Here is a 13,493-nt window from a genome sequence, read left to right as displayed (position 1 = left end):
CTCCCCAAAGCTATTTCAGTGAGTGGAAATCCTTTGATTTACCTGGCATGAAGGTACTGTTCCTTTAACTGGTACCAAGCTCCTCAGTTACAGAAACCAGCAACTGCCAGGACACATGAGCATTTGGCCCCGGTCCTGCCAGGCAAGTCTCAATGACAGATTACAGTCTTGTGGGAAGCCCCAGTGACTGTAACACAAACCTCTCTCCAATCTAGAGGATGGGCACCCACCTTCCTTATCCATTATAAAGCCCTTTTAAATGAAACGGGTATTTTGGCAAATTAATTTTATTCAAAAGAAACTGAAAATAAAACCCCAAGAAAGGAAACAAGACAGGAAGTGCTCTAGGATGATGCTTTTAATTGTTATTTTTACATCTTTAAAAACAAATCAAACCATTAAAAACATTATAGACGTGCTGAAATTTCCTGTACAACAAATACGAAAACAATAGAATTTGTACACCGTTTCAAGATATTCAACAGTCACTTATTTGAAACACATCAACTTTTCCCTTCTTAAGCAGGCCCCAGATGGGAAAGAGAGTACAACAGAAATGTAGGAGATGTAATTGCCACAATGGAGCTTTCAGCCTGAAAAGTAGATACCAATGAGAGAAAACACTGACCAGAGAGACAGATCTTGGCAACCGTAATACAAAGAACCATCAGAAGGCAGGAAAAAAATATTTTTGCAGGAATTCAAGTCATCCTGACCAAGACATCCATAAGGCAGTAGAGCAATCCTCCTCCTCCTGCAGAGATATCCTGTGAGGCAGGTCCTACTTGCTCACTTTGACACCATGGCCACCTGCATGTTTACAGTATCTTAAGCCTTACCAACTCTTTCCACCCGTATGTGGGATCAAGAGATCATTTACTTCAAATTTCTGTCTCTTCTCACAGTGGGTCAGTTTTGGGAAAACACACACATACATTTTTATTAAAAATGGATACTCATTATAAGTTGACTCGAAGAAGAATTTGGCACCTGCTTCCAACATCAAAACAATGGGACAGATAAGTTTGTTTCTGTAACAGTATCTGGGCAGTGGTAGTCAGAAACACACACCATCCTAGCTAGTTTCCCAATGTTCTGCTGCAATATAATGCAAACACACGATCTAGCACAGAATCTTAACGTCCTTCTCTTCCGTGCTGCATAAACCCAGGGCCTTCTGAAGCAAGACATTATTCACCACACTAAGGCTGCAAGTTCTTCAGAGACTCAGAATAATGAACACTGGCTCTATGCTCTGCACATATGCACAGTAATTAAAAGAGTAAGAGAGAAAAAAATAATGTAAGGGGTAGGCTTTCCTCCCTCCCAGTTCCTTTGGAATGGTTCTGTTTGGTCCAAGTGGTTTATCTTTGTTATCTGACAGCAGCTTAGGAAGAACGCTGGGTGAGAGATCCACTATGTGGACTGCCAGCTTGGATGGAGTCGGGCAGGATCATCAACAGTTTTTAAATGTTTTTTTTTTTTTCTTTTTAAAGTATTTCACAGAAAGAGAGAAAAAATATATTCAAGAACGCACAAGTGGCTGCTACAAAAAAAAAAAAAAAGCGGAAGCGCACTGTGGTTTGTCCTCCAGTTTTGCTCACACAGCACACCACCATTTCACACCAGGTTGTAAAATATTCCTCTGGATATCTGGAAAGCTACAGTTGTGCACCAGGAATTCCTATGTTTCCCTTCACCTGGCAGCGGATTTTGCAAGGCTGCCAGGTTCCACTGTAATGCCACACATACTCCCAGTATCTGTAGTTTTTTCTGACGACTCTGCTAAAGCAAACAAAAAAAACAAAAAAACCCAAACCCCAAAGGAGCAGCAGAATTCCAGGGACTCTGGTTCATAAACCTTCATAAGATTTTCATCACTTTATAGCTATTCTATAGCATTATTCACAAACTCCATATTCCTCTGCAATGCAACCAGTGCAATGATCCAAAGAACGAAAAAACACTCCCCCAAGATACTTGAGAAGTCCTTCATAAATCTAACAGTTATGTACCAGCAAAATAAATCCAATCTAATCCCTGATTTGTAAAATCAGCAACTAGGGGTTTTCTGCTTGTTTGTTCCGTTTTTAAAAGGACCAGTTAAGACAACAGCAGCAGTAATTATAAAGCAATTACATTAGATCGATGAGATGCAGGCAGGTAAGATGTGTCGCAGTTTTGAATGGTTAAAACAACCAAGAAATTGGTCTTTACAGCAGAATTTTGTGCAATTTGTTTTGGTAGAAACAGTAAAGCCAGTCAATCTGTTTGGGAGTGCTTGGACACCTAGAACCTTAGTTCCTACATTTTCACAGATTTATATATTTGAGGAAAAACAACAACAATGATAAAGACACCAACCTGAGTAAAACTCTATTAGAATAGAGCAATCATTATTCAGTAAATCATATATTGCACCTTTAAATAAATCATTATAAATTGTATAAAAACAGGAATATCAGCCAGGAACAGGGAGGAGCTATTCTGTCCTTCATACACACACACACGCACACATCCCCACCCCCGCACAGGCATCCACATATTCACTTGCTCAGTTTTTTCACTATAGTTAAAGCTCAGAGTGACAGACCACACTCCTTTTCCTCAGGCAGAGGCACCAAGACATTAAGGCAGGGGATAGTTGTGGTGAAATGCAAAAACAAAGCTCACCTCCAAACTTCTGGAGAGTCCTGCCAACAGTGCAACTACAGTTAAGTTTGACATAAGCCTTATTTAAAAATCTGTGTTCTCATTAAGAGTTTCAGTACAAAAATAGAATCTCTGCTGTTTTTTTTCCTAGAGTAGCTACTAGAAAAGGCACAATTTCCAAGTATAAATGTCCATTTGAAGGAGCTGTTTGTGCTCCTTTTTTAAATAAAAAGGAACACAGAAAAAAATTAAAATCACAGAGGCACATACCTATTCGCTAAGTAACCAGATACAGCAGGTAAAATATGTTCCTGAAACTTACAATTAAATATATTAAAACAGCCCACAAGCCTGGTGTCTGTAAATGAAATCATATAAAATAGTAATAAAAAGCTTGTGTTATTATTTTAATATTTAAACTCTAGTTCACTGTTTATACTGCAAATGCTATTTCACCTATCAGCACTGTTAAATTCCCAAGAAAAAGCAAGATTCCTCTGCTAACTTTAAATAGTTTTGCTTGATGTTTTTTTTAAATATTGATCTGTGGCTCCTGCCAGCATTGTGTTTTTCCTCCTGTAGATCACCTCTCTGAATGCAGACAGAACTGGAGAAGCCAGACATGAGACACTGCACGCAATCCCGGAAAACAGGAGGAGACCACCTCCTTTTCCTGTATGCAGCTAACACCTCCTGGAGACACTGTGTTCCTTCCAGGCTACGCGTGGTAGCCATTGGCCTTCCCGAAGCCTGGTCCAGGTGTAAAATTTTCATAGATTGCCATTGCTGTCATGTTTTGGTAAATCAGATCCGTTTTCTTTTCTTTCTGGGATCTAATAATATCCATAACACACTGGTTTAGGAAGACATACTGGTCCTGGTGGGAGAAAGACAAAAAAGAGCATAGTATATTTCTAGATTATATCTTATTTAGGAAGCTATTCTGCTCCTGAATACAGGTTTTGGATGCACTGCACCGGATGCAGAGTATCTTTAAAAGTTGTATGTTCATAGAAAATAGGGTTGGAAAGGGCCTCATGATGTCATGTTATCAATACTCCCCATCAAAAAACTAGGATCAAATTTATTGTCATGTCTAACACCCTCTTAAAAGACTTTCACGATAGAGATTTCACAGCCTTTTTCAGATCACTTTGTGGGTTAATCCACACACCTTTTTGTATCACAGTGACAATTTCAGCAGGAACACGTTTCCTGCAGAACACAAAAGAAAAGATGCACGCCAAGACCACTAGACTCAACATAATTCTAGCTCACAGCTATAAAGGTAAAACTCACATAGGTGAAACAAGCCTGCAAAAACACTATTTAGGATTTGATTCTTTCAAGCTGCAAATGCCAGTCCTACAAAGTCTTCCGTAAAGAGTTTGCTTGGACATACTGTGGCCCTGGGCTGCAACTACTTCTGTGTGAAGAGAAGAGGCAGAAGGAAGGGAAGATAAAGAGCAACTTCAGATTGCTCTTTAATACCTCCCCTTCCTGTAATTCTGAGCTACGTCTTGAACCCATCCTGCCTGGATTACTAAACACGTGTTAAAAATACGCTGCTGGATGAAAGGCAGCTTTACCTCAGTTTGCACCATTAAAGGTCGGTGCATGCGCAGATCATACACCACTCCATACACATCCACAGTATTCTCCATTTCAATCTGCTGAATGAGGCGATCAATGGCAATGAACGTCCCCGTCCTCCCAACACCAGCACTGCAACGACACAGGGAAGCTAGTTACTGCTTTCTCTCAACTGCCTGCCAGAGAAGGCCAGAAAAGCTAGCAAGATGCTTTCCATTATTTCAGTGGCACAAGTACTGGAAGTCTCTGCAGGCCAGAGGGGTGGCCTGCACCAAGAGGGAGGAAGTACCTGCTTCTGGGCTTCCCCAGCCTTGCACTTGCACAAGACTACATATAACAGCACTTGAAAAGGCAACTTTTTCAGCCAGGTTTTGCAGCCTAAGAGAGATGGTCTGTTCTAGGGAAATTGTGCATGACATACTTTGCTACACACGTAGCATTGCTAGCTTTCTGAACCACAGGGCAAAGGTTTTCATTCAGCGGGATGGGGAGACTTACTTTCTCATGTTGTTTTTTTTTAAATTTCTTGGATGACATTGAAAAAGAATTGTTCTTAAGAAAGACACAAGATGTGTGTCTGACACAAACACAATCTCCCAACCTGCAGTGCACCAGAGTAGGAGAGTCGATTGGATTTTGACTGCTGTACTCATGAACAAGGTGTCTAAAGTTGATGAGAAGGTCTGTCGTCTCTGGCACTCCGTGATCTGGCCAGGAGGTGAAATGGAACTGGCGCACTGTGTGGCTCTCTGGTGTGTTGGACTAGAGAAATACACATAAAAGAAAAAGGAAACCAGACTCAGAGGAGAAACAGCAGTAAGGCTTCCTGCCGTATGTGCCACATGTCCTGGCCAAAGCTCAGCTTCATTATAGACGCCTGTTACAAACTGTGGAGTAATTTGATCAATGACATTTCAGTTTCCCTTTAGAAGACTTTGAAATAATTTCATTTTACTTTTCACTTCACTCTAAGATCATCTCTGCTGCATTAAACTGGCTGACAGAGATGGGGATAATTGTTCAGTCTAGCAGATATTACAAGTATCACATAAGCACGAGTTTTGATGCACTTCTTGGGGAAACAGTAGCTGCAGGATCACTCACGGGGCTGGTAGATCCCTTTCTGCCACAGGGAGGGTCTTACTTGACAACTCATTCCAGCCTCTGGAATTAACATGCTGTAGTGGGAAGCCAGGGCATATGAGGAAACACACACACACAGATATATATATAAATATCACAGGAATCTTGTCATTAAGTCATGTAAAAGATTTTGTATCAGATTTCTGGCAGAAAGCAGATCAATACATTCAAAGCCTCTCATTAAAATAAACCACTCTTATCCTTTCCCCTCAGATAACTTCTAATTTGATTAAGTTTTAGTGATATTATTATACCCTATCACTCTAGCTTGAAGGCGGAAGTCACAGTGGTACAATAAACGACTTCTACAGATATTTATACACTAACAACCGAGGGGGTACTCACCTTTTCTACAGTGAAGTCCCTTATTGTCCACTCTGGAAGGACAATCTCTGAGACCATTGTCACAATAATTTCACCATAGCTCTTGGATTCTTTGTCTGGCCAGTACTGCTCACATTTGGTCTAAGAGAGTTACAAGATTAGACACATTACACACAGCAACGAAGCAACTGACTGTTAATTTTAAATAACATACCACCTAAAGCAGGGCTAGAAAGCATGTCACCCTTCTCCAGTAGCCTATCGCAAGGCAGGAGAAGCTCTACCAAAATAATTTTTTAGGGAGAAGAACCCACAACCCTTCTGACACAACCTGTTCTGGTAGTCAGCAGATATAAAAATATGGAAAAGCTAAAAAAATTGGGCTTTTTTAGTTTAGAAAACAGCCTTCCAGTAAGGTGATGGCTGTCCAGAGAAAGTGGTCAGCATCCAGCCTACTACGGTGACAACAAAATTAGCAAAGATCCAACTGTCCTCAAGAGACAGCTCAGTTTTAATCAAAACATACCCGGGCTTGTTCAACACATTTTGTCAACATAACAATTGAGTAGATATCCTTTTCCCAAATCATGCGCCAGAAGTCTTCTATAGTATTGGGCAAAGGACCCTGTGCAGCAATAAATGCCTTCTTTGAGATATAGCCCTAAGAAGAAAAAACCAAAATAAATATATCCATATATGCATTAATGAGACATAACAAGCTGACCTGTTAAGCCTACATCATAAAAATACACATTATATTTCATATCAACTAGCGAAGCAACTTACAGGCATATAGCTTGCATTAATATAATCATCAGTTCCAGAGCTTTGATCTGAAAGTTTAACACGAGAAATATCATCTGCATAAAGAAAAAAAGGAAACCATTAAGTTTAGAACTAGAGTCTTTCAGGAAAATACTTTTTACCTAATGCATGGTTTCTAACTAAAAGGTGTTTTAGAATAATGTGCATTTTAAGAACAAGAATATAACTTTAGGAATCATAAGTAGCAGGAGTTGAGAAATTTTATAATGAAAGCCTTCCAAAAAATTAGTGGTCAGGATAAAAATTCAGAATACTCAGAGATTTTTTTTTTTAAACATCATTTGCATTTGCATATTTATATATATTTAATCCAACACAAAATTTAATATAGTTCCAATTACTGGAGAAAAGTAAGTAATTTGTCTCCTGCTTCCATCACAGACGTTTCTACTCCTAAGCACCCCTAGGTATCCATCACTGTTCAACTTCCAACTCTTTCTTGCCTGTTGCTACGCTGGGGTGTCTGCTGACACCCTGGCAGGGCTTAGGCCCTTAGTTCATCTGCAAAGCTGGCCAGCAGCGTCTTACTATTTCTCATAGCTCTGCACATCTGTCTGCCTGGAGTCAACCTTTAACCTGTTGTTTTTTCAATCTGTACTGTGAGTTTCTCACAAATGTAAAATTAAAATTATTTAATTAAGGGAGAGTTCTTTAAGTCTTGCAGGAAAGTTTGGGAATTTTAGGGAACATTCTTGAGGGAAAGCTCTTTAGGTTTGCTTATACAATGATTTTGGGAAATCAGCAGCCCAAATTCATCCATTTGGAAACTGATGACATTAATTACTCTTTGAAACCTCTTGGTACTGTTAAAGCCAGATGAGCCAAACCCAAGGTTTTCAACCTAAAAACTCAACCAGTACAAGATGCCAAACCTAAGAGAGTAACTCACATGGTAAGACGTTGTTATATCTATTTTTTCCCCTGTTCTCCACAAGTTCAGCAGCAAATTTGGGTTGATGAACACCAGCAGACTTGAGTTCCTACAATAAAAGGAGGATTCATGAGCATCTGGTCCTGGTTTAGGGATTGTACAAAACCACATAATTAAAACAGACCAATATTCTAAACACTCTTAGGCTTTTGCTGTAAAAGTAGGCATGTTAAACTGGGATAAATGACAATAAAAATCAGCTTTTTACAGGGTGGGAAGGTGACAGTGGCAAACTGGATAGAGAAGGGATAAGTACAGGATGTGGAAATAGCAGCATGTTTAAAACCCAGAGATGGGCTTTAAAAGCCCAAACAGTTTTGTGGAAAAACACAACGCTGATATCAACTGCATGCGCATAAACTTTGCAGACGTTAGAGGGAGAAAAGGAGCAAGCACATCATGAAAGGACTCAAGGAAGAAAAATCTGTGAGGAAGGCACGTTGCAGCAGCAGCCTGCAAAGTACAATAAAAGGGATGGAATTTGATCTGGAAAGAAAAAGAAAGTGAATTAATAGCTCAAGGAGGTGAAAAAAAAATAATTAGGTTCTTTAACAGCAAATATGACAACACAGAATCCTTACTGACACTTGATTCCTGTCTTTTGTACATTGCAACAGCTGAGCTTTAGCACATTTAATAGCAAAACACTTATGGTCACTAAGCAACTCAATTACCATTTCTCTGACTGCTCCTTTGAGCTATTCACAGGTGTGGTTTGCCAATCACACCTACACACTGAAGAAGTAAGTGATATCAGCAAAAGGCTTGTCTTGCTGTGTGGAAAAACAAAAATAATAAAAACCTGAAATGCAGGGAAGTTAAACAACTTTTGCTAGGCTAACTGTAGTGCAACTAGGGCAAGGACTCTGGAGAGAGCTCTGAACAGCAGGCCATGCTATAAGCTCACAAGTAGAGAAAATGGTTCAAAATGTGAAGTATTTATCATGCACTTCAACTAAATTTGGAGCTAAATCAGGAAAGTGAATGCTATACACATGGCTTAATAATCTCTACAATAAAGGTTCCTTCCCTTTCAGTAAGGCATGTGTATGCTCCATAGAAAAGCTAATTTGCCTTTCCAAAAGTATTTGTCATGAAGGTCTCTCCACTGACGGCACATACCTCATACTCTTCAGCAAAACCACAGTTAGAGTCAGCTTGCTGCTTCTTAAAGTAAGACTCAAAGTTCTCCACTTTAATCAGTTTTGATCTAAAATAAGAAAAGCCATGTATTAGTAACTAGTACTAGGTAATTAAACCATGAAATCAGTTGGTGTGTTAAAAAGTGTGTTTTACTTACTTCTTGATTCTTCAGGGGAGGGTGGGGGGAAGAAAAAAAGGTTGATTAGACACTTGTAGCTCTATTTTTCACTATGTGAATCTAAGAATGAAAGCATGACTGTTAGAAGCAGCCACAAAACTGTGCATATACAGGGAACAGGATATCAAACATAGCATTTAGCTGATGGGTTAAAACAAGGGAAGAAATCCTTCAAGACTGTCACAAAAGGTATCTGTCAGCTGCTTCTGTACTACCATCAAATTTGGCCCCATTCCCTGGTGTATTTTACTATCAAAGTCTACACGGTGGGATTTCACAGGATGCACACAGCATGCCTTTCTACCAGCACAAAAATTGGTGCAAGAATCAATAATATGATTCAATTCCATTGCCTGTGACTTCCAATACATTTTGGTTACCCTCCCATGGCCAGCTTTTACAGTCTCAACATTATCCAAGTTACTGACTCAGAGCAAAGCAGTCATAAAGCAAAAGAAAATGCAGGCCACAGCACAGAATTTTGTCTGTGTGCACTTTATCAATAATTTGGATTGTTTCCTTGGTATGCACGGAAGCCTGTGTTTCAGTCAAACATCCTGGTTTTCAGTGGAACATTTGTGTGTCTAATAGTGATTCATGAAGTGAGCATTCAAATCCCCGTGACAGCTCTAGAAGCCTCAATCAATATGATTATTTTTAGTCTACAGGCTGGAGTCTTTAAATTCTATGAGGAATTAATGCTTCAGAATTCTACATAAAACTGCACAGAAAACAAGTATCTGAGTAGTCAGAGTAAGTTTTGCAAATATCACTTGAGCTCAGAAAACAATGTGTGAAAGGATATGGACTTACTTAATTGGAGAAAAGGACACTTCAGTACTTCTTTTATCTTTCCTATAAGGCAAAAGAAAACAACACAATAGCTTCACAGTAGAATTTAATGGAATGCATATGAGATTTCTGATGACAGCCATTTCCTGTGCCTGTTCAGAACAATTTCTTTTAAAACATCTCACTCTGTGCCTTCTGAGGCAAACCTTACACCTGGAGTAAGAATAAAATCCTTACTTCAGTGATGTTGTGCAATGGGTTTTTTTTCTTTTTTGTGCCTTAACACAAAGCACACAGCTTGGTGGAAGCAGCACATCTGAAGGATCTGCATCACCAGCTATCACTTCGGGAGAATTGCTACTAACCCCAGAATCCCTACAGTAAGCCTTCAACAGTGATATGTCAGTGGTACTGGGAGCAGTAATTGAATGAAAAAGTGTTCCTAGCTTCAAAGGAAGCTCTTCTCATTATTATCCAAGGCTACTAGACATATGTGTAAGAATAACAGCAGTTAATCAAAGAAACTAAGACAACTGGACTAAGGGCCCTACAGCCAACTCTATAGAAAGGTTCTACCGTAGCATGAGAAGCAAGAAAAAGCCTCTGTGGACTCAAGTCCAAGATTATTCGGAAAAGACTGGAAACTGTGAGACCAGCTCAAACCCTAGGCAACTCAACAGTTTCTGGAAACTCCAGAAGGGAAGTTTTATGTGATAGGTCATCAAGCTATTAAAAAGTGTGATTAATGGGTATTTCAAATAAACCCATCTAAGATACAATTACATATGGCTTTTAGCACAACAATTTGTTATGTCTGCTTGCTTCTGACTGAATCACTGAATGCATGAATTCAGAAGAGCTAAAGAAAACAAACCTTTACTTGTTAGTTTGTAAACATGGGGTTGAACCAAGTCACTTAACTGGTTTGATAGATCACCTCTAACCTGTATCACACAAACAAGATTTTTAGTAGAGTGTATTTTAAAGCATCATGACAGAAGGGGATAAAACAGAAAGAGGTGCAGTTTTAGTAGAAAGATACAGAAGCGAAGTACCAGTGTTCCTCATTGCAAGACCTACAGTAATAAACACACATTACCTTCTCCTTCTCCAGAATATGAAACCCCCTATAGCGACTACAGCCAATATCGCTAAGAGGCATCCAATAACAGCTCCAGCAATAACACCTGATAAAAGAGTATAAATATTATTCATTATTGATTTACCTCTTTGGTAATCATCTAACTCAATCAACATGCTACAAGATAACCTCACAAATGACAGAACACACTCTGCTCCGCTAACCATCTTTTCATTACTGTGTCCTTTGGCAGTACCAGTAGTGAAAGCTCATTAAGAATAATAAAACAAGGATCGTAACTTAATAAAACATTGGGATCAAAGCACCACTATTTGCATTCCAACAGACCTGCTTCTAAATTACCAGCACTGTTAGAACATCAGCAGCCTTTTGCTACTTGTCTCTGTACCAAAGTATCGCTGTGCCATCCAATTCCTTGTAACATGCCATAAGTAGCACAGCTTTTGGTTACTTCCACAACAGAAGTCGCCCATAGAACTAGCAAGGTATGAATTTACAGGGCAGTGTCACTACAAATCTAGAAAGGAACAGTCCATCACAGGGAAATTGATGGGAGTTTTGGTATTACGAAACTTGCCATAATTAAGGAATTTCCACGTAGTGTATACGTGCCAAGCCGCCAGTCCCATATTTGAGATAAACTATACCTGGATCCTGGGGTAGCAAAACAGCATCAGAACAGGGCGAAAATGATACATAACTATCTTCCCCCACAATGATGTTGGCCATAGTAAAGGTTATATTAGTGAAACCTGCAACACTTGCCCTGTTGATAAGGGAAAAGAAAAAAAACACACAGGTGCATTATATGGTTTTAACACCCTTAAGGAAGATCTGTAATCTTTTCATTAGATGATCTTTTAGATTTCAACCGCAGCAAAATTAATCAATCGGCAGTTTGGGAGAAATACCTGTATGAACGAAGTGGAATCAATGGTCCGTTTTCATATCCATACATTTTGTTTCCCTTGCCTACGTTAATGATGTTTGTACCATTCTGAGAATGGAAAGAAGGCGATTTTGCCTGCTCTGTTGTATCTATAACATATGTTACATAGGTGACTGTCATCTTCTTCTTGAAATCACTGTATGTGTTGTTCAATTCAGACTTCAAAGTTTCACAACCTTCAGGAAAAAACAAGGATATTCAGGTATACATCATTCACTGATCTTGTATCAATCAGCACAGTGACTGAGATGGTAATACAGTGTATCACATTAACCACAGTTGTCATTACACCATAAATACTGCTTGAAACGAAAGGCTGAGTGCAACAGAAAATCTCAGCAATCTCTTCTACTGCAGTGCAATCTACTGATCCACATCTCTACTCCCTGATGTTATTTGTTTTAACCTCCTTTTTGTTTTACTTCTGCCGTGTATAGTGGAGCTCCTCTATAAATATACATTAGTGGCGGATTCTGACAACCTCATAGACAAAATTCACTAGAATGTCACTCATACCCATACACACTCTATCAACTCTCATATGAAGAGAGTAAAATGCAAACAGTGTAGAAAAAGATAATAAGTATTTAGTAACATTGTGCTACCCAAATAGCATCAAGCCTCATTCAGGGTGACACTAAACTTGTCCTGACATATACTTCCTTGCTCTGTCTCTCAAGGACTTTTACACGTAAAATCTAAGATACAAAGGAATTAATTTCTTGACATAGACAAGCATTGGACAAAACAGTGATCAGAATGGTTTCTCATCCAAAAGACTAGGAATGTGCTACCGCAGTCAAGCAGTGACCAACAGGCCACTATCTGCAGAACACCATCACTTCACAGTGTCTGTTGTTAGAAGATGAACCCTGGGAACTTCAGGCAGATAACAGAGTTGAGGCACATGTGAATTGAGGTAATAAACAAGCTCACATCACCAGTTATCCAGCAACTCAAAAGCAAGGAAACAGACATAAATATTCAGAGTGCTATCTATGGTAGGAAAAAGAATCTTGCTCATTTGACTGAAGTTTGCATACACTGCTCCCTAGTGAATGCCTTTACAGAGCTAAAAGCAGATATAGTATTGAATTCACCTTTAAAAGGGAGAAGTCTTGCAGGAGCTCTGAAAAGCGTAAAAGCTTTAGTAAGTTTTCTACAGTTGTGCAAACAAAGTTCGATCTGCCACCAGCAGCCAAGTTCTCATCAACCGTAACTGTGCAGGGACAGGGAGCAAGATAGCTCTTCTAAAGCACTAGTCTGGTTACATTAAAAGCAGCTGAGGATGAAATTAACTCAGTTGCCTAGAAAGAGATGTTCAATACTATCTGAGACATGCTATACATCCTGTTTGGTCCCTAGTTTCCATCCCAAAAAGATGTACATCCTGGGTTACGACTGGAGCTCCCAATTGATGTCATGGATATTACCCTAGGGCATCTCAAACAGCCTTAGACACCACTGCTTACCCAACTGAATCCTGGAGGTAATGATGTCTGTTGTAAGACACAGAAACACATCTCAAACATATTAATGCTATAAAGCTGAAGCAATGACTGGCCTTAAGGATGGCTTTCTGCTCCTATCAAAACAGTCAGTCTCTATATTATAAATAGCAGTGGTCTTCCTCCCTTAGTTCTTTCAATCACTTCTTGAAAGTCCTCTTTCTTGACTCCCTTGCAAAACCAGAACACACCCAATCTCATTAAGACTAAACAGAACTGGCTGAAGGTACAAGCAGAGCCGTTGCTGTGTGCAAGAGACTGACATTCAAATCAACAACTCAGGGGCAGCTGAGTTGGCATGTGAAAAATACGAATGTTCTGTACTGATGTAGGTTTCTTGGACGTATATTGTA

The 13,493-nt window shown here is 39.4% G+C and overlaps 1 protein-coding gene across 1 annotated transcript in view; it reads right to left on the bottom strand.

Annotated features, from left to right (window-relative positions):
- Positions 1–327: 327 nt before the first annotated feature.
- Positions 328–13,493, bottom strand: part of PTPRJ (protein tyrosine phosphatase receptor type J) — a 74,101-nt gene continuing 60,935 nt past the window's right edge. The window contains exons 12-23 of the mRNA XM_054068356.1: positions 11,595–11,808; positions 11,331–11,449; positions 10,681–10,768; positions 9,603–9,644; positions 8,591–8,678; positions 7,427–7,517; positions 6,499–6,572; positions 6,239–6,373; positions 5,734–5,853; positions 4,847–5,007; positions 4,242–4,377; positions 328–3,529 (exon numbers count right to left, since the gene is read on the bottom strand). Coding sequence (XP_053924331.1) covers positions 3,371–3,529; positions 4,242–4,377; positions 4,847–5,007; positions 5,734–5,853; positions 6,239–6,373; positions 6,499–6,572; positions 7,427–7,517; positions 8,591–8,678; positions 9,603–9,644; positions 10,681–10,768; positions 11,331–11,449; positions 11,595–11,808 — 1,427 coding nt within the window. The 3' untranslated portion in view covers positions 328–3,370. The remainder of the gene's footprint in view (positions 3,530–4,241; positions 4,378–4,846; positions 5,008–5,733; positions 5,854–6,238; positions 6,374–6,498; positions 6,573–7,426; positions 7,518–8,590; positions 8,679–9,602; positions 9,645–10,680; positions 10,769–11,330; positions 11,450–11,594; positions 11,809–13,493) is intronic.

Source organism: Cuculus canorus, chromosome 5 (genome assembly GCF_017976375.1).
Source record: "Cuculus canorus isolate bCucCan1 chromosome 5, bCucCan1.pri, whole genome shotgun sequence".
Lineage (NCBI taxonomy): Eukaryota > Metazoa > Chordata > Aves > Cuculiformes > Cuculidae > Cuculus > Cuculus canorus.
Note: the sequence above shows the minus strand (reverse complement) of the source record. Positions and strands in the feature narration are given on the sequence as shown.